We start from the raw sequence: 26,974 nt of genomic DNA, 5'->3' as shown, positions 1-26,974 counted from the left end.
TTGAAACAAACTGAGGGACAATATTGCAATTTCATAGATAATTCAAGTATTTTTTCAGAATTTATTTTTGATCAGTTAAAGTTGACAAGCATATGATTATATTAGCAGCAACATTTTGGGATAATTGGCCATTTTGATTTGTTTGATATTAAATTAATATGTAATAATGCTTAGTGAGGACATGCAAATATGTCTGTCTAAGACAACCAATTTTTTTTAAACAAAATATATATTTAATTTTACATTGTACATTGTAATGCAAAACAACCTGTTCCATTCATTCATTGCTTTAAAATACATGTTGTAGTTTCCTTTCATTTAAAATGGTTGAGGTAAGCTTGGGGGACTCAAAGGGCACCCGATTGTTTGTCTGAACACCTTGTTTCTCTTGTGCATTAAGAACACTTGTGTTAGGGCATGAATTAACAATAAATAGGTTATATACAGTATAACATACCACGTACTGTCCACCCTCCCATGCCACCCTGGCATGACCTCTTGCCCCCCCTTTTGCCCCCCCATGTAAAATGTTCTAGAACCGCCACTGGTGGGTGAGCTGAAGACAGAAGGAGGCTCAGGAGGTGTTGACTGTGGAGATTAAAGGGGAATTAGAGAAAGCAGAGCGCAGAAAAAATACGAGAGACTGAATCTTTGAATATTCAAATCTCTCATTTTAATTCTGCCGCAGATTGCTAAATCTCTCGTCTGTGAAGGAAGGAACAACCTTGCGATGGTGTTCGTACTGTGACACACTGGCCCAAGGCATTTTCTGTGTGATTGTATTAATACTCACGACAACATAATTGTAACAGTGTTATCAACAATGTTGTATTACCAGGGCATTACCAGAAATGTTTTACACTGCCGTTATGGCTCAATACACTTTAACTCATTAGACTTACAACACAAGCAACAACCAAACGCCTTAAAGCTGTTTTTGCTTTTCACAGTTTAACCAAACGTAACTCTGCCTGATGGCCTCTGAACTGATGTTAACTACTCTGATGCCACTGGTTTACCCTCTCATTTAAAAAATAAAAAAAGTGTCTCCAGAGGATATTCTGCATTCTTCCTGTCTCCCACAGTAGCTCTGCTTCTGTTTACTTGAATAGCCAGCTGCTTCATACCAAAGCTTGGTGCATTGGCAGAGACCTCCTTCTCCAGAAATACACGCATAGCAGAGCCTGATTTCTTCAGTATCACAATATCAGCACATCAAATTGTTAGAAACATGAGACATAAGTGTAGGCAGTGCTAGAAGAACCATTCAAAAATGTACTTAGGTAAAACAAGTTCAATGTTGACGGATAAATGTAAAAGTGTTAAAGTAAAAGTGCCCCGTCAGTGTTTCTCCATTATATATGATGTTTTTGGATTCAAATGACTGCTGCTTTCAAGAGTATAAAGCATTTCACTGCATCAATTGTTTAATTTTAACTTCTTAATGTACTATTGGGTAGTTTAATCTACAGTGAAGAGGCATATGCTGTCATGTATGTTTGTCGATTCACTGTCATGTGAGATACAGTATCTCATAAAAGCAGTGTTGGGACTAATGCGTTACAAAATAACGCGTTAGTGTAACGCCGTTATTTTTGGCAGTAACTAGTACTCTAACGCATTACTTTTTAAATTCAGCAACTCAGTTACCGTTACTACATGGTGCGTTACTGCGTTAGTTTTTTTTATATAGTCAACAGCCAGGCGAACAGAGATGAGAACTGTACTTAAGTACTTGAGTAAATGTACTTAGATACTTCCTGTGTCACATGCGGAGACGGGCTGTGGGCGTGTTTGTGTTGTTTACTAACAAGACTATCATGGCGGCGGCGGAGCTCAAGTCTAGTTTCTCCACCTGGAGATATTCTCACTATTTCACTTTTGTCGAGCACAAAGAAAAGAACGTTTCTGTTAAATGTAAGTTGTGTCTTGGCGGGTCAAAGATCCTATCTACTGCCCAAACCAGTAATTCAAATCTCTTAAAACATCTGCAAAAACAACATGCTGGGACGAAGCTAGTAGCTAAGACCACAGAGACTCAGCCGACGCCACTCCACCTCCACCTAAGCAACAGCGGCTGGATTTTAACCAAGGGACTGCTAGCCAGGGAAAAGTCGATACAGCCATTGCACGGTATGTTGTAGAACACATGCAGGCTATTGCTATTTTTCCAACTACCTGGAGAAAGAATATACAAAAATGGAAATCCAGCTAATATCGATGCAATCCAGATTGCATATAATGCATGTCAAGTTGATCAACAGATTGTATTATTCTCCAATGCAATAACAGTACTGAAATGAAGGCTATAAGGGCATTAATGGGAGCCCTTTTTGTAAGTAACAAAAACGTTACTTTTCAACGCATTACTTTTTGGTTTAAGTAACTAGTAATGGTAACTAGTTACTGGTTTTCAGTAACTAGTAATGGTAACTAGTTACTGGTTTTCAGTAACTAGTAATGGTAACTAGTTACTGGTTTTCAGTATCTAGTAATGGTAACTAGTTACTGGTTTTCAGTAACTAGTACAACACTGCTTAAAAGTAAACCTTTCCTTTTCATGAACTCAGACCCACCTCCCTTTTTCAGCTTTGTGACAAAGGATTTTCCAAGAAATCCAAGAGCATTTCAAACAGCTTATTTATCGCAAGAAGTAAGAGAATGTTCTCAATCCATGAAGGGATACAACTTTTGTGGAAGTTCATCAGAAAGATTGAAAATGACCACATCTTAAGATACATAGTTTTCAATGGACAGCAAGGGGATACAAACTGTAATCTGAAGTGTAACTAAAGCTGATAGTGTACCTCTGTAATGGATTAGCCTTGGCCATACTGCATGTCTTAATGGTCATGCCATTAAAGCTATTTTTAATTGAATTAATTAGCAGTGAAAAGAGCAAATAATCGCAATAATTGAGCAAAATTGTATTAAAGTACAATACTTTAATTCCACCAATGCAATTTCATCATGAATATATAATTTCCATATGAGTGTCATGCTCAGATGGTCATAGCAGACCTGAATTGACATATAAAATAAGCTTTATTTCATCGGTCTCATACATCTTCACCTTCCCTCTCAGAAGACAGAGGGAAGCCTTTTTGTCAGCAGGGAGAATAACGGCGTGGCATTTTGGCAGAGCCCGTAGCACACTGTCAGGTTTGGTTAATTAAGCGGTGTGACAAAGGTGAGCGGGGGCTGTGGGGCTCCGGGAACCCTCTGTCAGACGTACAAATGGCCTGTCACACAGATACTGTGGTGGAGGCAGCAGATAAAAGAGAATAGGCAACGTCTGAGTTCCTGTAATGATAAATGCATTAGGAATGTGCTCGTTGAATACCACTCTACTAATTGAAATATTAGACAAATTATTTTTCCAAAGGCTCTTTCTGTTTCCTGCCCAGAAATTATTTCAAAATGACCAAGTATGTAAACAATTAATGTCGGTATAATAAATTACATTACATTACATTACATTGCATTTAGCTGATGCTTTTATCCAAAGCGACTTACAATAAGTACATTCGACCAGGAAGACACAACCTTGAAGAAAACAGAATCATATAAGTACATCAGGTTTCATAGAGCCAAACATTTCAAGTGCTACTCAACTGGCTTTAGAAAAGCCAGCCCTTTATTAGTATATAAGTGCTTTGTTAATAGTTCTACAGCTCGAAGTGGAGTCGAAACAGATGAGTTTTCAGTTTGCGCCGGAAGATGTGCAAGCTATCTGCCGTCCTGATGTCAATGGGGAGCTCATTCCACCATCCTGGAGCCAGGACAGCAAACCCACGTGTTTTCGCCGATGGGAACTTGGGTCCCCCTCGCAGCGAGGGTGCAGCGAGTCGTTTGGCTGATGCAGAGCGTAGTGCACGCGCTGGGGTGTACGGTTTAACCATGTCCTGGATGTAGGAAGGGCCAGATCCATTCGCAGCACGGTAAGCAAGTACCAGTGTCTTGAAGTGGATTCTAGCAGTTACCGGAAGCCAGTGAAGGGAGCGGAGGAGCGGAGTGGTGTGGGAGAATTTAGGAAGGTTGAAGACCAGACGAGCCGCTGCATTCTGGATGAGCTGCAGAGGTCGGATGGCACATGCAGGTAGACCAGCCAGGAGGGAGTTGCAGTAGTCTAGGCGTGAGATGACGAGAGCCTGGACCAGAACCTGCGTCGCTTTCTGAGTCAGCTGGGGACGTATCTTCCTGATGTTGTAAAGCGTGTATCTGCAGCAACGGGTTGTAGCAGCGATGTTTGCAGTGAAGGACAGGTTGTTATCTAGGGTCACACCCAGATTCCTTGCAGTCTGAGTCGGGGAAACAACTGAGGTGCCGATGTTGATTGTTAGGTCAAGAGTGGGACAATCTTTTCCCGGGAGGAAGAGCAGCTCAGTCTTGTCAAGGTTGAGCTTGAGGTGGTGAGCAGACATCCACTGAGAGATGTCAGCTAGACAAGCAGAGATGCGTGCAACGACCTGGGTCTCTGAGCGGGGAAAGGACAGAATTAATTGGATGTCATCAGCGTAGCAGTGGTAAGAAAAACCATGCGGGCTAATGACTGATCCGAGCGAGTTTGTGTACAGGGAGAAGAGGAGGGGACCAAGAACAGAGCCCTGAGGGACCCCCGTAGTTAATTGACAAGGGTCGGACTCAGACCCTCTCCAAGTCACCCTGTAGGTACGGTCTTTCAGGTATGAGGTGAGGAGGAAAAGTGCAGAGCCTGAAACTCCAAGTGCTTGGAGAGTGTGAAGGAGGATCTGATGGTTCACCGTGTCGAATGCAGCAGACAGGTCCAACAGGATGATGACAGAGGAGAGGGATGCCGTTTTGGCAGTGTGCAGTTCCTCCGTGACAGCAATGAGAGCAGTTTCTGTGGAGTGACCTGCCTTGAAACCAGACTGGTGCGGATCCAGAAGGTTGTTCTGATGGAGATAACAGGAGAGTTGTTTAAAGACAGCGCGTTCAAGTGATTTAGACAGTAACGGGAGGAGAGAGACAGGCCTGTAGTTTATAACATCAGACGGGTTGAGAGTGGGTTTCTTTAGGAGAGGGTTTACTCTTGCCTCCTTGAGACTGTTTGGAAAGTGACCAGAAGTTAGAGAAGTGTTGATGAAATGGGAGAGAAACAGTAGAATATCAGGAGCGATAGTCTGAAGGAGGTTTGAAGGGATAGGGTCCAGAGGACAGGTGGTAGGGCGGGCAGAGGTAATGAGGGTAAGAACCTCACTTGGAGAGAGAGGGGAAAAGGAGGTTAGTGTGTTGGTGGAAGGAAGGTCTGGTGACCCAGCGGTGAGTAAAGGTGAGTCAGAAAAAGAAGAGCGAATATCATCAACCTTTTTTTCAAAGTGGGTAACAAAGTCGCTTGACAGAAGTGAGGAGGGGGGAGGAGCTTTTGGAGGGTCCAAGAGGGTGGAGAAGATGGAAAATAGTTTTTTAGGATTGGAATAGGAAGATTGGATCTTATCTTGAAAGAAAGTGCTTTTTGCCTGAGAGATCGAAGCAGAGAAAGAGGAGAGGAGAGCCTGATAGGTTAGGAGGTCGTCACGGTGTTTGGATTTCCACCATTTCCGCTCTGCTGCCCTAAGGACGGTTCTATTAGCACGCAGTGCATCATTTAGCAAGGGAGCAGGAGGGGACTGACGAGCCTGCCGAGATGTGAGAGGACAGAGAGAGTCCAGAGTGGATGAGAGAGTAGAGAGGAGAGTTTCTGCAGCAGAGTTTGGAGGCAGGAGTTGGAACGAATCAGAGGAAGGGAGGGCTGAGAGCACCGACGAGGCAAAGGTAGAGGGGGAGAGGGAGCGAAGGTTACGGCGGACAAGTGTAGGATGGGAAGAGATTAGTTTGTTATGTTTGGAAAGGGATAGAGAGAATGAAATGAAGAAGTGATTGGATGTGTGGAGCGGGTTTACAGGTATAATAAATACCCACTTCATTCAAATCCTGATTAAGCCTTTTACATTCCCTGTGTTTATTTGACATATGTAGTTGGTCTTAGTTATATCTGATTGCTTTTGAAATGAGTTTTATTCATTTAGCGACTGTGGAAGATGAATTGTTGTGTACTTCAAATCTGTGCAATAGTGCCACGTACATTTGTAATTTGAAAATAACTTAAACTGGGACTTTAAAAAAAATTAATTCAACATGTTAAATCAATATTCAGTCTTTAGTTGCATGATATTGTACAGGACATAATAGACTTTGTTTTTAATGTCCATTTCTGATCACAAGAGTAAACTGTCCCCACAAGCAAAGTCTTAAATGCAGTATTTGTTGGTGGGTTTCTTGATCTTGACATGTTTAGAAAGTTCCCTTTCCTGTAGTGTTAGATTTTTGTGCATGTAAATTGTCGGAGAAGGCTAAAATCCTCCAGAGGGAGTTTCATAATGACGTCACTACGTAACACTCAAGCTTCTATTGGCTAGCGCTCCACCATATTGTTCGTGATAGGCTAAGGGGCGGGACATCTCTAAGCAGTTAACCAATCACAAAAGATCCGGCTTGTTTCAGACAGAGGATGAAAAGAGGTGCTGCAGCACAGGCAGTATGAGAAAAATAAAGAGCTTTTTGAACATAAAAGAATGTAAACACTTTACAGTAGAAGCACAAAACACAAATCTCAAAACATGACATTTAGCATTTTGGGGCCCCTTTAAGATTGTTTGCTTCGCTCTATCCTTGCTTTGTCAAATCTAAACAAAGTATTCAGCACATGAGACTGAAAGACCTTTAGTGTAGGATCCATTAAAGGTTATAACCGTGGCTATAGCAGGAGACCTAGAGAGAGCGATTACCTCTCACACCCAGACTTTATTGCTGATACAAGCTTCTGTCCTGACCCCTGATCCCAGCAGTGAGTCCCCATTGTCCTTATGTTTGCGCCACATACACTTAATTTGCCTACAATGTATACTGTATATGCCTGCATTTGTTTGTACGTCTGATTGTGAGTAATGTAGAAGACAGTGGTCACCATTTGTTTTCTGCTTCAACTCCCTTCTTAATTAGAACATTACTTCACCCTGGGAATACTTCTACACGCACTAGTGTGTGTGTGTGTGTGTGTGTGTGTGTGTGTGTGTGTGTGTGTGTGTGTGTGTGTGTGTGTGTGTGTGTGTGTGTGTGTGTGTGTGTGTGGGTGTGTGTGTGTGTGTGTGTGTGTGTGTGTGTGTGTGTGTGTGTGTGTGTGTGTGTGTGGTGTGTGTGTGTGTGTGTGTGTGTGTGTGTGTGTGTGTGTGTGTGTGTGTGTGTGTGTGTGTGTGTGTGTGTGTGTGTGTGTGTGTGTGTGTGTGTGTGTGTGTGTGTGTGTGTGTGTGTGTGTGTGTGTGTGTGTGTGTGTGTGTGTGTGTGACCAACCCCCGCTTAGGTGGAAAAATAGGAACAGCAGCTTTTCTAGCTGAGACGACATGATTTAAAGCGTTTTCCTGCTCTTGTTCTTTGTAATTGTCCCTTTTCAAATGGCTCTGTCTCTCACTCATGCTCTCTTTGTACCCTTATGATAACTGTGTTTTCATTTAACGATAAAGATCATTCTCCAACTTTCTAGCTGCAGATAAACTGTGTAAGGCTAACTTGTGTTATCTTAGACTGGTTTGATTTATGGCATCGCACCATGCTGCTACCACTTTTTCACTATGGATCTATTTATTTGGTTTTTGTGTAACTATATGTTATCTAAAGTAAGTACATACCAGGCTGTACAAGGCATCTTTACCAGATCATTCTTTGATGAATAGAGGCTAAGAATTGTCTTTAATTTAGTCAATAGAAACTAGGAAACCATTTCAGTTTCCATCCATGCCCTCGAAGCACGTCAAAGGAGTTCCAGACGGATTACAACTCTCACGTCTGTCTTTGCACCGAATCACTCATGCGGAAACATTATTAAGACTCTATTACTTATAAAAGCCATTGTAATGTGAACAGAAATAAACCCAAAGAAAGGAAAGAAAACCCCACTGACCTAGCCCTCTGTAGCGTACTGCTTTGTCCTAAATAGATAATCTCACTGAGAGTCCCACAAGGATAAAGTAAGGATAACACAAGCAATAGAAAGTCAACAAAAGATTACTTACAAGTGCTATTTCAGTCAAGTCAGAAGTAACAGCTGACATGTTTATACCTTTGATATTGTGCTTAGCCCTGTGATAATAAAATAGGACTCTAGTGTTTTTTTACAGAGCAAATATTGAGAGACTTGCATGAGTACTTACTTCTCTCTTCAGATCCTGGCATGAATTGCCACACATGTCTAGGAGTTTACTTCCCGTCTGTAATTGTGAGACTTGTCTTTGATCAATATTAGCGAATGATTCAACAGGATGTACAATAGACATGGGCCCATTAAAAGGTTGATTTGTGAAATGTTGAAAAGGCCTGTAAACAGATTAACAGCCAGTCCTTTGAGTCATTACGAGAGCCATTATGTGCATTAGGCTCGCAAACCAAACTTCCTATTGGCATCCGTTTCCAGTGTGTTGGCGGGGTGTTTGTTTACTCACATGGTCTTGTGCCTGGGATTTTACTATGAGGCTAAGGCTTTTCCTCCAAGTATGCTTTGATATCTACATTATACCATTGTCTCTAATGGATTAAGGCTCTCGGCATCATTGCTTGTTTTGGACCATGTTGCTCCTGTGTGTGGTTTGACCCTGATCATGGGTCCCTTTGATTGGTCTGTGGTCGAACCCTAAACTGGGTTGAAGCAAATTCTCGTAGTAGCGGTAGGGTAGGTAATTTTGGAGAAACCAGCTGGAGTGCGCTAGAATTTGAAAATACAGAGCCCCTCCTCCAACACACACGAACGCGCACATGACCAATGAGGGCACGAGATAAGGTTGTGCACAGGTGGAAGGCTGACAGGCAGGTAGGCCATCCAGTTATTTTAGCCGGGCCGGTTAAAATGATTGGTCGTGCTTTTTACAGCGCTACGGCTTCCACAGATGAAATGTTTTAATGGATTTATTGTAAAAGCACTTAAGATATTCATTGCTATCGGGATGTTAAGAGCAAAAAGTGTTTCTGAAGTGAATTACCAACTCCACCTTTAATGGTGGCACTACAACTTCCGTGTCAGTCACATGATGCCATTGGGCCCAAAAATATTTTCTTTAATTTTACGGTAAATGGACTACCCAGAACAAACCCTTGAATTGCCCTTATTTGAATCAGTAGGTCCTGAAAGCCTACTTGGATAATGTATATGTAATGTCCCTCTCCAGTCATTTTACTGAGCAGTTTGGACGCAGGGCTTAGGGAAATCCCTAGTGCGTACGTTGGGCCCGATGTTTGCAGAAGATTGCTGGTAAATCCACAGAAGATCTTGGTATTTTGGTTTTCAAGACTAAGCAACTCTCATTGCAATGAATGGTTTCCCGCTTCCAACGCTGCATCCAGTTCTCTTCACGCATCCATATCTGTGATCGGCAATGGAGGCGGTGTTACAGAAAAAGTTGTCCCCGGCATAGATTGTTCACCATTAACATAATTGTGCTTTTCACAATAAGCAGACTAAGATTTTGTTTGAAAATTCAACTGCTGCATAGGACTATTTAATTGTTGCTTTCCATTGCATCTCCCCTGAAATGAACAGTATGTATATATCCAATGTGTTTTGGCCTTAACCGCTTCCTGTACGTGGTTCGAGCACTTCTCCATGCTGGTGATCCTGCTCAACTGTGTGACTCTGGGGATGTTCCAGCCCTGTGAAGACGTCGCCTGCCAATCTGAGTGGTGCGGCATCCTGCAGGTGAGTGTAAGGTCTTCACTCTTAGCTCTGTGTGCTTTCTCTCCATGCAAACACCTGACATACAACTTACTCGATTTACCTCAGTTATGCCTATATGAGGCTTTGCTGATGTGGCCATTAATACAGTAGTTATTTAATGTGAAAAAATGTTGCTTACCTTGGTGACCTATTTGAGCTTCTTCCAGATGCGTTTACGTTAAGTCATGTGCCATGCTTTGATTTTAATGTTGTAACCCTTCAATGTACATCAAATATACATTTAAGGGTCGTTCAAACGTGCTCTGCAATGATTGTAATGTTTTGTTAGGTGTCTGGGAGTGTTAAGTGTCCCTTGTTTCTTGTCTAAATGTTGTCCTTTTTGATGATTTAATACAAGAGAAAAATCCGACTTGATCTAACAAAGTATTATCCTATCTTATCGCATTAAGCCTGCCAACTCAGTGCTTTAGTGAGTGATGAAGAAAGCTCAGTAACAGCGTCATTTATTGTACCAAAATGTAAACCATGCATCAGACTGTTGTATTTCAAATTAAATGTCTCTATTACACCAAGGATCACTTCCACATTCGGCTTTTAGCTGCTGTGAAGTGACAGGAAGAGCAATAATAACTGCAATTTGTGAACAAATGGTAATGAAAACGTTCATTCTCGTCCTTGTCTCATTTGTTTCAACATGCTGTTAGAGCAATGTTGTTTCTTGGCGCGCTGAGATATGCTCATTATATTCAAATGCAGACGCTCTTTTTTGCTGTGGTGCATTTCTATTTAATCGAGACGCAGCCATTACCATGCTAAGCCAGAGCTATTCCCCGCTGGGACGAGACTAACTAATGGGGACGAGATTTTATTTTCAGACAACCTCCACTGGCACCTTCACAGCTTGTTTCAAAGTGTGACTCCTTATTGATGAGGAAATGTAACGAGAACCGGACCTTTCTGTGTTGGCAAGTATTTGATTTCCTCTTGTAATAATATCTGTTTCTCTACTATTTCTCCCAGGTGTTGGACGACTGTATTTTTGCTTTCTTCGCTGTGGAAATGGTCATCAAGATGGTGGCCCTGGGAATATTTGGACCCAATTGTTACCTTGGCGACAAGTGGAACCAGCTTGACTTTGTCATCGTCATGGCGGGGTTAGTATCCCACAATGCTTTTTACTCTTGCTCACAAATTGCTAAATTGTCTCAGTCATCTGCAGCTAGACAATAGCAGTCGATTTAGAATGAAATAACACTTTGCCGAACACAAAATGAAATATCTGATGAATGCAATCTCACACAGAGAAGCACAAACACTCACGCAGAGTTGTTCTCACACAGGAGTAAACATGGCCACCCACAGCTCACAAAATAGAGGTGCTTGGGTTCATGCCTGTGGGAGTGTTATGGTATCTGTCCTCCGAATATTCTGTCATTATCGAAAAAGTCGTATAACTCAAATTCAATACATGTGTTGTACTCACCCCAATATCTCATGATCACCAAATGGGTATTTCTTCAAATTGAGCACAGACGGGTGAAATGATTAGATTTTCGTGGTCAATTGTCAAGGTCACTGAGAACGCAACCTATTCTCATGATTGGGATGTCTCATAAATCAGCTTCCAGTAATCATAAAGGAGGCAGACAGTGTCCCAACATTAAAGAGTAAGCTAAAGACCTTCCTTTTACTAAAGCCTAAAGTTAGGGCTGGTTTCCGGCTTTCCTAGAACATCCTCCTTGGTCCTATATGTTATGGTATTTTATTTTACTCTATTTGTTTGTGTTTTACGCTTTATCTGGTCATTTTATTATATTCTTGTAATTTTAATTCGTCATTCATGTTTGTTGATCTGTTAATCCCCCTGAGACAAATGTATTTTGTGATGTTGGACTATCTGAAAAACATTTAATTTAATTTGATAAATGCTGGACAAGATATCCTTAAATCTCGTACAGACATCCACTTGCACTCATTGTTAAACAAATTATAAACCGGTGGTTAAATGTAAAGTTCTTTGTGACCTCACAACATATTTTATGCTTATAATACAAATGAACTCATCTAATGATGTCTAATGGTTACATTGAAACTGTATCTGGTTGGTGAAGGCGTGACACTGCAAGGTGGTAATTCTCTCTCAGATTTCAAAATGTTTTCATACCATTTTGACGTAAAAAAGCAATAATTTCAACGTACATATCCAGGTCAGGCGTCACCATGATAAAACGCTGCAGTCTTACCATCCACCGATCGCAGCATACAATCAAGGTGGAAGCATAAATCTACTTTAAAGATAAGAGTTATCAATCAGAGAAACCTTAAACACCCCCTTAATGTACATTCTGCACTCCCAGACAGACGAGGGCAGGACCCAATCAGCAGCAGACATTCCTTTAAATACTCCCACGCTCCGAGGCCCGAGCCTGACCACACACATTCACAGAATCACAATCACACTCACACACTCCTTACACAGCACCCACAGGGCAGAGCACAGGAAACACACACAATTAAGACCATAACTGGCTCTCTGCCTATAGCTGTCACATTTCTGATGTTTGGGTGCTGTGATGTAAGACTATATAGAGGGAAAAACGCTTTTGACTGTATAATTAAATGCCAAATGTACAGTAATTATGTGGGTAGCTGCCAATATAAGCATTATTATTTGTATGGTTTCAGTGTTGTTGCTTTGTGTCACTATATCCGTGTGTAGGTGAGTACAGAACCTGAAGTAAAACTCTTTCTTCCTGCTTTTCTCACTTCAGGGTGATGGAGTATTCTCTGGACGGCCATAACGCCAGTCTGTCAGCCATCCGTACTGTCCGAGTGCTCAGGCCACTGCGGGCCATCAACAGAGTACCAAGTAGGTCCATGTACATTTGCAAAGACATTTTTTTGTTGTTGGTGAAAGCACACATGGTTTGTTCAAACTCATATATAGTAAACATATGCAAATGCTTCTGTTTTTCATATTGTTTTTTGTGAGCAATTTTGCATAATAATCTGCTGCACAGTACTTCCTGTCCCAAAACTGACAATATGTTATTGTTATATTTTCCCAGCACATTTCCCATGCAAATGTTACATCATATTATATTTATATGTTCCCCCTATCCAATACGCCCTGAGGTATTTGAATATCCCCCTTTTGTTTATATATATATTTTATGTTTTCATTTATGTGGATAACAAAAGTTGTTACAACACACTTAAATAATAATACACATAATTGAAACATAAAAAGACAAAGAAATAAGGAAAAATGCAGAGGAAAGTGTCAAGAAGAGGAGAGAAAAACAGGTTTTGCGCTTATTTATAATTGTTTCAGTTATTATTTTGTTGTTGCGAGGGTCTGGCCTGGTTGGTGTAAAGAGGATTCAGCTCTGAATCTGATCCAGAAAGGAGTCCAGGTATATTTGAATGCATTTCCCCCTTATGATCAATGTGCTATTTATTGTAAGCCTTCTGCACTGAGTGCTGTAAAAAGAAAACCAACAGAGAAAATGTTCTTAATCACTCTCCTTAACGGTAAATTGGCCGATGATCCACGACTTATTGTTTGCTTTAATCTCACTTCCAGAGGTATATGTGCCAGTGGCTGGTGAGAACTTGCACATAGCTTGTCATTTCCCTAAAAGCCCTGTGACAGAAGTGACCATGAATCTGCAGCGAAAGAGGATCACTGCCCTAGACAATGGTGTCATAACAATGAACACGATTATTAACCAGCATGCATTAGGCAGGCGGCCAGGCTGTTTGTCAGGTTGAGGTTGCCAGGTGTAGAGGAAACTTCTGTGTAGCTATGCAGTGGGAGTCACCGACTCAGGAAGGAGACACGGGAAGAGCAGTAGCTTTGATGTCAAACACATGATGGTTTATTTGGAGTTAACGGCCGGAGGATTCACATCACAAGTCCAAGAGTCAGAGGTTCTGACTTCACGGTAGAGTTGCCACGTCAATTCTGGAGAGCCTCTCTCTTGCCAGCCCATCTAACTGGTTTCGCAGAGAGTAAACAACATATTTGAGAAGATAGCCTAAACAGTGTGGGAACACAGAGCTACTTGCCTCGGACACTTATGACCTCGAAGATTTTACCTTGGAGTCCACAAATACAGAGAAGGAAGTGTCCCAGTGTACCCACAACACAGACCATCTGTATCCCAGTATTGACCGGTCACAGAATGGGAACAATAACATTATTGGCTAAGCCGCCTGTGTCCTTAAAGAAGGTAAACAGACATCGAGGTTTGTCCTGTATGTTACTAATTGGCGTCTTATGATAATTATTTCCACAACACCAGGTACTATAGAAACGCATATTTCTTAACAGGGTTATATACTGGGTTTAACCTTACACAGATTTTATTGTTAATTAAAAACAATTTATACAAAATTAGAGTTTTATTTTAATAGACCAGATATTTTTAATAACCCTCCTACAACCCTGTACTATTCAGCATTATTATATATTCTAAAGTACAGTACAGTATATAATATAATTTATTTGTACTTTTCCTCATGTTAATATAATTAATTTTATTGTTTGGCTTATTTGACATTTAACCTTAATTTCTTATATGTATATAAAATAATTAATTTGATTTATTTGTAATTTTATCTTTTTTTGCACATTCTTACTTCTTGTGTTTATATAAAACAAATATTCTGTATGTATATTTTATTCCAAAATGTAGCAAATTTCCCAATAAGCCAATTTTCACAAGCATTCTGTACAGTATGTTGCAGAGTTATAAATTCAGCAAATAAAAATGCCTTTTATGACCCCGCTTCCCCAGAAATAGCCACATTACGACACCAGATTCTCCCACGTATATGATGACGTTAGATGTGTGTGTGTTTGGGTTTGTGTGTGCCTGCTTTGCGCCCTGCAGTCAGACCCAACACAATCATAAAGCATGGCAGGTTGTCTGTTCCTCTCAAGCTATCATCACAGCCTCACACAGGGACATAAACACACTCTGTGGTGTTCTACCTTTGTGAGGAGTGAAAATGTAACCTAATCGCTAAGCTAACAGTAGCCCAGAGGAACACCTTGAGAGCCATGGACAAGGAGAAATTAAACTTGTATTATTTATTGTAACAAGTCTTCAGCGGCTCCCTGAAGACACAGGGACATAGAGGAGAGAATTACAACGAGAGGTGTTTCTAGGGGCTGAAACTCAAGGTCAGCGTAGATACAGAAAGACACAAAGCCCTCACACTCATACACTCACCCCGAGGATGTTTAACAATCGGCTTACTTAGCTCATTTATCCTCTCGCTTTTAGACTCCATCTAATCTTTTGTTTTCCTTTTCATCTGAGTTGTGATCAGTGATGGAGTGTTTCTGGGTGCGAGCCAGCCGGGCGAACAGCCAGACTAAAGTTTTTCTCTCCCTACTTACCGTCTCTGTTTGTCTCCAACCGTTCTGCAATCGCTCCGTCTCTCTGTTTGCCTTTCTGCCTAAGTGGATGGGAAGTGTTCATTGTTGGACAGATGTTAAATATGTTTTCGCTCCGTAGCCTGGATACAATGAGCAATACACGCTGAGCTCGACTACAATTACTTTGTGAGCAAAGAGAAACAAGCTCCAACTAGCTCTCACCAATGCTCTGTTGTTCATTTCTTTTGATTTCTAAAGGCTCTAGAGTTTCTTTGTCCCTGTCCTGCTAACATTTCTGAGTTAGCCATCACCCTTGAACATACTAATACTCACATCTTCTGTCCAGCAAGACACTCATCCATCGAACAACTAGGGCATGGGTCGGCAATAGGCGGCCCGCGGGCCATTGGTGGCCTGCCAGCAATAATATTTGGCCCGGCAAATTATTTTGAGAATTAAACAAATAAAAAAAATAGATTATTTTTTCTTTTTCTTTTTTAAATATCGGACCGACAGTCACACATATAGGCTATAATGTCCGAATAGAGAATCTACCTACACCTGAAGAATGCTTATTGTACTTTTATCCATGTTGAGACACACAGCACAGGCACAATCTGGCAGCGGGTGCACTGACGCCGATAGTGGATCAATAAGTAGCTGGACAGCGCGTGGTGCTGACATAGTCAATATGCGGTTTGTGGTGTGAACAAAATCACACCAGCTCACTAAATCATTCAAACGTATGTGAACAGTAACAAAGTTCAGTCAAAACATTGACAAAAAAGAGAGAGAGAGAAAGCCGCTTGATCATGGAGGGCGAGGGGTGGTGGTGCATAAGCTGCCACCCCAGTTGGCAGCTTTGTTTTGAAAGAAAAGTTAATTCAAAACGCACTAAAGCTTTGGATCTTAATAAGCTTGTGAGCAGTAGCGGACTGGCCATCTGTAGAATCTGTAGAATCACAGAACAGCACCGCAACGCCTTCCCCCCAAGCATTCGAACGTGTCACATGTTTTAACAATCAATTACATATCAATAATCAATCAATAAGCCTTTGATTATGTTCCAGCTCACCATCTAGTGGCTCAGAAAAAAATTGGCCCAAGGCTAAACTTAATTGCCGACCCCTGATCTAGGGTGTATGGGAAGTTGTGTTTTTTAAAGGCATTAACTGCTAAAGCAAGAGGCTAATCCAGCTAACAGTAGCATTTGTTTCAAGCTAGCTTTGGAGAGGGCTAGGGATTGTTTAGTGTACTCTGTGTTTGGCATTATTGTCATAGTGTGGTGGTAGATTATTGATGAATGTTTTAATAAATGTAAAATAATTGTAGTATTTAATTTATATTTAAGCTGTATTTGCTTCTCCATTTTGACCATGGGTTCATGTTTTGTGTACAGGACAATATAACCAAGTTCAATGGTAACATTAAGTCACAACTAAACAGAACATTGAACATATTTTGCATTCTATTATGAGGTTCTTTCTGCATAGATGCTTTCACATATTAGCTACTATAACTGTATAATATCGCTGGATAATTAAAAAATAAATATAAAGATTATAACAAGACATTTATCATTGTCATTTCGCTGCCAACAGGACATTAACATATTTCTCCCTGATCTAATCTAAGAAGCAATTTTATGACTTTATTAAAAGATATTTTCATAGATAAAGACCTAAAGCTGCAACCCTGCTCTTTCCAAAACATTATTTTGACATATATGTTAAAGTATGTGTCCTTTTCTCTCCTAATTAACATCGATTGATTTTTACCAGCTAATATAACCTTTTCTGCATAGCAATGTGATTCTCTTTCCCAAATAAAGGAAGCATAACTTATCCCTGTTGAAGACTGTCTGGATAGTCGCCCTTTGTTTTGTTTAATGATCTCATCGAGATCGACTGTTATATTGCATTAGTTTAATGAAACCTCCCAGGGTGCGTTGTAACTCTGGGAGTGAACGCAGCGTCAATCTTGTTTTCAATCTCTTTGTCTCTACTGTTCTTGACTATTCAATTCAGTGTATTGCTGAATCCCATCTCCATACTCAAAATGATGTATGGAGAACCCATTCATATTCCGCTTAAGGCCATGTCACACTGTCCCGAAATTGACACCCGATGGACACACGAATATGGAATTGTGAATTTCGCACGATGATGGCCCCGAACCACACACGAATGCAACATTTACATTACATGTAAGACATACAACTGCAATGAGTACCAAAAAAGTACCAAAAACAATTATGTTACAGTACTATGATACTGTACTGATATTTTCAGACTTTGTTCTTTACTTTATCCGTCGTTATATGTAGAAAATATTACGTTTTCTCCGTAATGTTGTTTCCATAACAACAACAACTTCCTGTCAACTGTCCTTCAAAATAATATATTATATCCTTTTTAGTTTCACAGAACACAAATTGGGTTATTTACATAATATATTTACATGATTTTGTTGTGCAATAAAAAACCCGATGGACACACGATAAAGGAAGTGTTCAAATTCGGCTGTGATCGTAGCAACATCGGGCCATTCGTGAGGGCATCTTAAGCCTTCGTATGACCGCCGGTGGAGTTTCTCAGGCTCCGGCAGCAACTTCGTGAGCGGTGGCAAAATCTTTGGCATGCCAAAAAATTGCCGAAGGACCTTGCGAAGGTTCATTTGTGTTGAAATTCTGTGTCAATTTTGCCCTTCGTAAGGCCATCGTGAGGGCATCTTGTTATCATCGGTGCCATCGGGCATTCGCCCCGATCAGAGTGAGGGCGAATGCCCGATGTCACCGATGATAACACGAAGATGACACGATTTGACAAGATGTCCTCACGAGTGCCTTACGAAGTTGCCGCTCACTAAGTTGCTGCCGGAGCCTGAGAAACTCCACCTACGATCACAGCCGAATTTGAACATTTCCTTTATCGTGTGTCCATCGGGTGTCAATTTCGGGACAGTGTGACAGGGCCTTTAGGGGATGTCAATGCTTTGAGATGTTTGTGTTTGAGCAGATTTCACCCAGATGCCTCTATAGTAAAAGGCATCTGTGTACTGTTTACTCAGTGTGTGTACATTTCCATGTATCTCAAGAGTACTGCTTTCTACCCCAAGCATGCCCAAAGACATATTCTTTTTCAGTTTTATGATGAGCAATATGTATCACGAGAGTTTTCTCATTTCGCCCCCGCCTATTTTATGAGAAATGGGAAACAGTGTAAGAGAGAAGTCAGTTGACAGATATAACTGGCAGATATGTTAAAAGTAGGACATATAAGTCAGGACACAAGATAAAATGAGACAGATAGGTGATGAGACAATGATTTAAGTCGGGTATTACATCGATTTTCTGGTTTCTACTCCACCCCAAAGCCATGACCACATCTCACTAGATCTCTGGTTTGACAGATTGAACCACAACTGCATGGCTGTCACATATCTCATATAAAAAACACATTATCTCACATGCAACTCTAAATCTGCCGCTGGTTTGCGGTCAGTAAATCTTTAAGGAAGGCAGATGGTCGTCGGGACCAATGATGGATATTTTAGTATACCATTTTCTCTCATATTCGTTATCCCATTTTTTTTTAAGACTGAAGCGAAAACACATTATCAAACCCGTTGTGCTACTATAAAGTGTGTTCTGTTGCTAATGAGTGTACACAGAAGCACAGGCCAATAAACATAAACAAGACGACACACATTAAATGTTGATGAGTCATTCCCTCTGAGCTGGTAGAGCTTGTACGTCACTGAATAACAACCTTGAAAATTCCACTGTCGGGACACTTTCTATACTTGGAAACAAGAGGGGGTGTTCAGATCTTATTCTTTTTCTTTCTTCTAGTATCGATGTTATTTCATAATACGGATGTTGTTTCTCTAAATTCGAAAATGTTTCCTATGTGCATCGTTTTTGAAACTCGAGCCTGTTTCTCCTAATGGAGATGTTTTGAGCGGTTGTAATAATAATCATGCATTTTATTTATATAGCGCTTTTCACAACTCAAAGACGCTTTACAGTACGAGGGAGCGTAGACAAATAAGGACTGGCAAACAAGTAAGTATAGTAAAATAAAAAATAAATAAAAAGGCAATCAAGAGGAAGTTGATTGAGAGGGGGGGGGGGCTTATGGGTAGACAGAGTTGAAAATATGTGTTTTGAGGCGGGACTGAAAGACTGTGAGGGACTCAGGGTCACGAAGATCTTGGGGGCAGTAGCGTGGCGTGGGGAAAAAATTAGGGGAAGCCAATAATACCTCCTTTCTTTTGGGTCGGGGGTGTGGTGGTCAATGTAATAACGTAACCAGATGAGTTACCCGGTATCATTTTACACACATTTGTATCATACAGATGCAGGACTTACACACGCCTGTTATCTAACCGACAGGTCCGCACGCACTCTCCAGCCGAAACTCTAATAAGCATTCATTCACAAACTACATCAGGAGACCTTTAACGTTTTACGTCCGATTCGCTCCTTTTTTCCTCGCTGTACACAGCTCCAGTTTGGGCATCGGCCTGTCATCAGATTGTATTTGTTGTTGCTGCTGTAGTGGAAGTTTAGTACAATTATTTTTGATTAAGTATCCAAATCTCCACCCTCCATAATTGCACTTGCTTCAGTTGCTTGCTACTTTCTAACGGCGGTGAGAGTGGTGCAGTGACGCTATCTATCTTCTATCGATTAGATTTATGATTCAAAAATTATAAAAGTAGGGTAGACATGTGGATATTATCCGACTGAACACAACTTGCATTTATCTAACAGGTTCGTTTTCCACTGACCTTATTTCGAGCTATTTTTCAAAATCCTATGGAGAAATCTCATTGCTTTCTGTCGAGGGAAACCGAGCGCAGCTTACTTCCAGGTTTTAGGATGCGTCACTGCAACACTAAATTGATGCGATTTGATTGGATTGTGAGGCAAGGGAAGCCAGCCGCCTCTGGCTTCCCTTGGCATGGCCCTGACCAATCACAGGTTGGCAGGGGCATGACGTGATGTCTTGTCTGATTGGTCAATCCCTCCATTTTTTTTCACCAAGGGAAGCCAGATTCGGCTGGCCTCCCCTCGCAACAGAGAGTGCAATCTACTGTTTCACCATAACATCTAGAGGGGCGCTGTTTCACTCTTTATAAAATACTCAATGAGAATGGGGGAGAGACGGGCCGGCAGCAACACACAGCAAATAATTTCCGAAACTAAACGGAAGTGTTTTTATTTATTTATTAAAATTATAACTACAATCCGAAAAAACAGGGGAAGCCTGGCTTCCCTTGGCCTCCAGGAGAAAACGCCACTGCTTGGGGAAGGGAATTCCAGAGCCTAGGAGCTGCCACTGAGAAGGCTCTGTCCCCAAAGCTGCAGAGTGTGGATGTGGGAATGGATAGGAGTCCGGCTGCGGTGGATCTGAGGGCCGTGGGGGTTGATAAGGAGTGAGAAGGTTTGTGAGATAAGGGGGGGCCAGATGGTGAGTGCTTTGTAGGTGAGGACCAGCATTTTGTAGTTGATGCGATGGGAGACAGGAAGCCAATGGAGGTCTTTGAGGACTGGGGTGATGTGATGCCATGATTTGGTATGCGCGAGGAGACGTGCAGCTGCATTTTCTGTTTGGCGGATGTGAGGTTCGAGGGAGAGGGTGGGGTCAAAGATTACGCCAAGGTTGCGTGCCTGATTGGAGGGGGAAACAATGGTGCCATCGATGGTGAGTGTTATGTTAGTGACCTTGCTGAGGGTGGATTTGGAGCCGATTAGGAGGAGTTCTGTTTTGTTGCTGTTCAGTTTGAGGAGGTTATGTTGCATCCAAGTTTTAATAGCTGTCAGACAGGAATCGATGTGGGTAAGGGGTGGGTTATGGAGGGATTTGGTGCTGAGGTAGATCTGAGTGTCATCAGCATAGCAGTGGAAGTCCAGGTTGAAGTGGCGGAGTATCTGACCGAGGGGGAGGATGTAAATGATGAAGAGGAGGGGGCCAAGTACTGATCCTTGAGGAACGCCTTGGGTGACAGAGGCTGTGGCAGAGGAGTGGTTTGGGAGGGAGATGAAGTGGGATTGTTCAGTGAGGTAGGACTGGAGCCATCTGAGTGCAATACCTTCAATACCAATGTCCCTGAGTCGGGTGAGCAGGATGTTGTGGCTCACGGTATCGAAGGCTGCACTCAGGTCGTGGAGGATGAGAATATTGAGGGAACCAGTGTCAGCAGAGGTGAGGAGGTCATTGAGGACTTTGACGAGTGCAGTTTCTGTACTGTGGTGAGGACGAAATCCAGACTGAAGGGGTTCATAAAGCTGGTTGGTTTGGAGATGGCAGTGAATTTGTTTGGCTATAATGCGTTCAAGAGTTTTTGAGAGGAATGGTAGGTTGGAGATAGGGTGGTAATTAGTGAGGGAGGAGGGATCAAGACCAGGTTTTTTGAGGATTGGAGTAACGGCAGCAATTTTGAAGGCAGAGGGGATGGTTCCATGGGATAGCGAGGAGTTGAAAAGGTTAGCAAGATAGGGGCAGAGGACGGGGAGGCAGGACTTCAGGAGAGGAGTGGGTAGAGGGTCAAGGGAGCAGGTTGTGGGATTTGAGGAACCGATCAGATGGAGTATTTCAAGTGGGGTAACCAGGTTGAACTGGGAGAGGCGGCGCTGGGGAGGAGGAGTCAGGAGGTCAAGGGAGATGGGGGGAGAAATGGTAGCGGTGGAGGTTGGGGGAGATGCTTGTATGTCAGATGGAGCTGAGAAGGAGTGGTTAATGGCGTTAATTTTGTCTGCGAAAAACTGGAGGAATGAGCTGCAAGTAGCGGAAGTAGAAGTAGGGAGGTTATCAGCACTGGGTTTGAAGAGCTTGTTAACTGTGGAGAAGAGGGTCCTGGGGTTACGGGAGGGGTCAGTGAAGATGTTGGAGAGGTAGGCAGATTTAGCGGCAATAAGAGCATATTTGTATGCATTGAAATGGAGTTTGTAGCTTATGTAATGGACTGTGAGGGATGATTTATTTGAAAGACGTTCAAGTTGGCGGCCTCGCTGCTTCATTTTACGGAGTGCGGGTGTGAACCAGGGTGAGGAGGTCTTGAAAGTAACAGTTTTATTTTTGAGGGGGGCTAAAGTGTTGAGGGAGGTGAGTAGGGTGGAGTTGAGGTGGTTGAGCAGATCATCAGGTGAGCTGAGGGTTGCGTCCAGGGGAAGATTAGACGATAGCAGTTCGGAGAGATGGTTATGGTCAATGGAGAGTAGATTACGGAAGGTGATGTTTCTGGGTGGGCAGGGGTTTCGGGTGGGGGGGGGGCAATGGTGAATTGTATGAGTTTGTGGTCGGAGAGGGGAAATGGGGAAGGGTGGAGGTCAATCACTGGGAGGTTGGTAGAGCAGACGAGATCAAGAATGTGTCCTTTGTCATGGGTGGGGAAGGCGACATGTTGGGTGATAGAGAAATTGTCCAGTAGGGTTGTGAATTCGGATGCCAGCTTGCAGGTGGGTGAGTCAATGTGAATGTTGAGGTCACCAAGTAGTAACAGACGTTGAGAGAGGGATGAGGCAAGTGTGAGGAATTCAGTGAAATCGGAGAGGAAGGAGGGATGAGGTTTAGGAGGCCGGTAGATGAGGATGACTGTCAGTGAGGGAGGGGCTTTGAAGGCAATGAATTCAAAGGATGATACTGAGGGGAGGGTTAGTTATGTGATCTGGATGTTCTGATAGTTGTAGCGCGTTTACACTTGTTGGCCACCGTATATTAGATCCAAGGAACTACACAAATAAGTCAGGAAATATATCCATCCATCCATCTTCTCCCGCTTATCCGTGGTCGGGTCGCGGGGGTAGCAGTTCCAGCAGAGAGCCCCAAACTTTCCTTTCCCTGGCCACATCAACCAGCTCTGACTGGGGGATCCCAAGGCGCTCCCAGGCCAGCGAAGAGATATAATCCCTCCACCTGGTCCTAGGTCTACCCCTTGGTCTCTTCCCAGCTGGACGTGCCTGGAACACCTCCCTAGGGAGGCGCCCAGGTGGAATCCTTACTAGTTGCCCGAACCACCTCAACTGGCTCCTTTCGACGCGAAGGAGAAGCATGAACATGGCTCACAGTATTAAGAAGATAAAAAGAACAAGAGGTTGTTCACATGATGTGCATTAATGTAATGCATAATGTTTGTGGGATGGATAAAAAGTCAGTGACACTCTAGTAATATCGTCTTATTTTAAACGTGGTCATTGTGACAAGTCTGCGATCTATGTGTGACAGGGGACAGAACACATCGTGAGCGACCTCAGGGACTAGATCCCCATCTCTGCTGACGCTAAACGCTTCTGACAGCTGGAGATAGACGCTGAACACGTGTGGTTAGATAATACTAGCCACGGGGAGGCTGTGAGTTCAAATCCCAGAGGGTGAAAAAATGTCAAAATGTCACTTTCAGTATCGTCACCACTTGTAATTATATTGGCTGCGGGGGCGAAGCTATGTGGCTTCCAAGATCACAAGATCAATAGAGGTTATTCAGGGTGTCGGGCAACCAGAGGGCTACAAGGCAACACGTGGGAAGAAGGTTGGAAAATGATCAAGACAAGGGAATTATAATTTAAGGGGATTATTCCAATTACCCAATGTTAGGGTGCGCACAACCAAGCGAGGTTTTTGTATTTCTGTTTGTGGGGTGAAGCTTTGGAACAGTTTGAATGAGGAAACTCAAGGGGTGTCCTAACGTAAAACTGTTTAAAAAAAGGTATAAGGACATGATTTTCACAAGGATGAAATTGTTTAATCATAACTGGGTGTTTACGGTTTATTTATTTATTTGGTTTGTTATTTTATCTCTTCTTGATTACCGTTTACCTCTTTTATGTAATATAAATATATATGTTAATAATTGGGGGTGGGATTAAATAAGTACAGTAATATTTTCGTTTATCAATTTGACACCTCTTAAGTTTGTATAGTAAAATAATTCTCATGTTTCATTTCATTATTATTATAATTTTTTTAAACATTCGAAATAAATCAAATCATTTCTAATAACATCTCTCCATTTCTGTGTGACTTTTCAGGCATGAGGATCCTGGTGACGCTGCTGTTGGACACCCTGCCCATGTTGGGAAATGTCCTTCTCCTCTGCTTCTTCGTCTTTTCATCTTTGGCATTGTGGGAGTCCAGCTGTGGGCGGGGCTACTGCGCAACCGCTGCTTCCTGGGAGAGGACATCAGAACGTAAGGAACTTGTGATACAGTACATACTTTTAGGTTTAAAGTAGCACACATGCTCCTGGGACATTGCTGTGTTGAAACCTATGTAAGGAAGGAACAAGCACTTTGATGCAAATAGGATTGGCTTTAAGATCTTTAGTAGAGTATAGACAAAGTACAGATGAGTGAAAAATACAAACTCCTTCAGTACACTTAGAAGTTGCCATCAATGTTTAATCACCCCTGAACAGAAAGAGTACATACACCCTTTCTTTTACACGTGCTGCTCTCCACGTCCATACGGTGACCAGCAGAGCCTCCAGCATGCACACATGGACTCTTCCAACATGCTCGCATCACTTAACTCAAACATGATTTACTTACTGCCCTTTTCCTCTCTCCTTCTGTTTGTGTGTTTCCTCATGGTGTTTCTCTCTTTTGTTCTCTCTTGTTAGAGTTATGTCGAGGTGTCATGTGGTGTATCAGTCAGCTGTTGCCTGTAGCAAAAAGAAATACAGAACTTGTAACTTGTAAGAGTACACAAAGTGCGTATCGCCCTCAGGATCCAAACCACCGTATGACCTAACATGAAATAAAAAAGGACAAAAGAACCGTGAAATACATGTAGATGGGAAATTAGATAAGGCTATAATCTCAGGCCCATGATATACAGTGGGTGTGCAATGAACGATAAATAAAGCCATCAAATTCACCAGCTCGAAATCCTACCTGAAGAGAAAAACTCCTCTATGCGGATGATGTTGCTCTCCTGCTTTAACAATCGTTTTAAAAAGCCTGAATAAATAATAAGAAACATTTTCTCAGACGTGGGCTTGTGGGATATGACTGAGCAAATACATAATATAATATATTCAAGATAAAGCCCACGTTAATAACGCGTTAACGCAAAAAAAAAATAACGCCGCTAATTATTTTAACGCGATTAACGCATGTGTATTTTTTTTTCCTCGGCCGCCCCGTAGTTTCAGAGCGCATCGAGTTTAAAATACCATCTACAAGCTGATGCTGACAGCCCCGCTCCTGCAGGCAGACCACACTTCCACGCTCACCGGCAGGCACCGACTGGCTGTTGGGAGGACCGGGAGGGTGTGTATGTGTGGCCCGAGCGAGCGAGAGAGAGACCTTACGTGCATTGTTGTTGTTAGCATCTGGTGCTAGCTAGCTGCGCTAACGGATATAAGGAGCTGTTTAAATGAAAACAGAGGAGCGACATTTCGCCACAACTGCGCCGAGCACTTGACTTTATGCAGGAAGCCAGACAGTGGGACATTGTACGAAAAGTCAGCACACTCAGCACGGATAGTGCGCAACATGATTGCAGCGTGCAGGCAGCTCCCGTTCGAGCATATGCCTTGAGTTGCACATAGCTCCAACGATCCATCACACACACACACACACACACACACACACACACACCACACACACACAACACACACACCACACACACACACACACACACACACACACACACACACACACACACACACACACACACACACTTTATATTGTATTATTGAATGAGAGAGGTTCCAGGTTGTTGTGTTTAATATTCATGAGAATATTTGTCATTGTTCAAATGATAATAAACATTAGCATAAAGCATATTTGTCCACTCATATGTTGATAAGAGTATTCAAAACTTGAAAAATATTCCTCTAAGGTACATTTAGAACAGATCAAAAATGTGCGATTAATTTGCGATTAATCGCGATTAACTATTTTAATCGACTGACAGCCCTAATTAAAATGTAGCTTAGAGATAGAATCTGCATAACAGAAAATTACTAAACAATACAAAACATATTGAAACTCTGTGGTGGAAGTGATAACAATCCCAAATATATGTTTTACCTAATTACATTTTTTTTTTTTAATTATTAAATGACATTCTTTAAATGAGAATAAATAGGACAAAGTGCAGACTTGAAATAGCATAATGTATCTTCTACACGGCACACTTGTGTAATATAATATACCTCCGTGCTTGCACATGTATCTTGTCTTGAGATAAATAAGGTTGAATACATCTTATGGGAGAAGAGCATCAGACAAACAACCACAGGCACACATGCAGATACAAAGACAGATATACAAAAGATCAGAGTCACCAATTTAGCCGTGGGCATTACATTTATGCAAAAGGGAAAGGAAAACCATCTCAAGAAGCCAAAATGTCTCTTAGGTATCCTTGAACTAATTCTGCTTTGATGTAATGGCACAAATTGTACCACAGTTGATGTAACTGGATCCTTGCTGTGTGTGAGAGAGACAGACAGACAGAAAGAGGACAGCGGCTTAATATTGCATGGCCGAGGCAGCTGTGTTTTCTCTCACAGAACAAATGCTCGCCTGGCCCGACAGTACACTATCAGGGAAGAACTTTTTCTACTTTACTGTACTCGAACACTACTGTTAAGGTACTTGTGCTTAGTGAAGCATCTCCATGTTATGTCACTTTATATATTTACTCCACTAACGTACATTTCAGACGGAAATATTGTAACTCTAATATTAGGTAGATAGATGGATAGATAGATAGATAGATAGATAGATGGATAGATGGATAGATAGATAGATAGATAGATAGATAGATAGATAGATAGATATAGATAGCTAGATGGATGGATAGATAGATAGATAGATAGATAGATGGATCGATGGATGGATGGATGGA

General features: G+C 42.0%; 1 protein-coding gene across 1 annotated transcript in view; it reads left to right on the top strand.

The window, feature by feature from the left end:
- The window catches only part of LOC117552763 (voltage-dependent T-type calcium channel subunit alpha-1H-like), a 99,557-nt gene that overhangs the window by 67,567 nt on the left and 5,016 nt on the right, over positions 1 to 26,974 (top strand). Inside the window, exons 3-6 of the mRNA XM_034226384.1 lie at positions 9,631 to 9,742; positions 10,742 to 10,875; positions 12,493 to 12,590; positions 24,145 to 24,303. Coding sequence (XP_034082275.1) covers positions 9,631 to 9,742; positions 10,742 to 10,875; positions 12,493 to 12,590; positions 24,145 to 24,303 — 503 coding nt within the window. The remainder of the gene's footprint in view (positions 1 to 9,630; positions 9,743 to 10,741; positions 10,876 to 12,492; positions 12,591 to 24,144; positions 24,304 to 26,974) is intronic.

The sequence above is a fragment of the Gymnodraco acuticeps genome, unplaced genomic scaffold (assembly GCF_902827175.1).
Source record: "Gymnodraco acuticeps unplaced genomic scaffold, fGymAcu1.1, whole genome shotgun sequence".
Classification (NCBI taxonomy): Eukaryota; Metazoa; Chordata; class Actinopteri; order Perciformes; family Bathydraconidae; genus Gymnodraco; species Gymnodraco acuticeps.
Note: the sequence above shows the minus strand (reverse complement) of the source record. Positions and strands in the feature narration are given on the sequence as shown.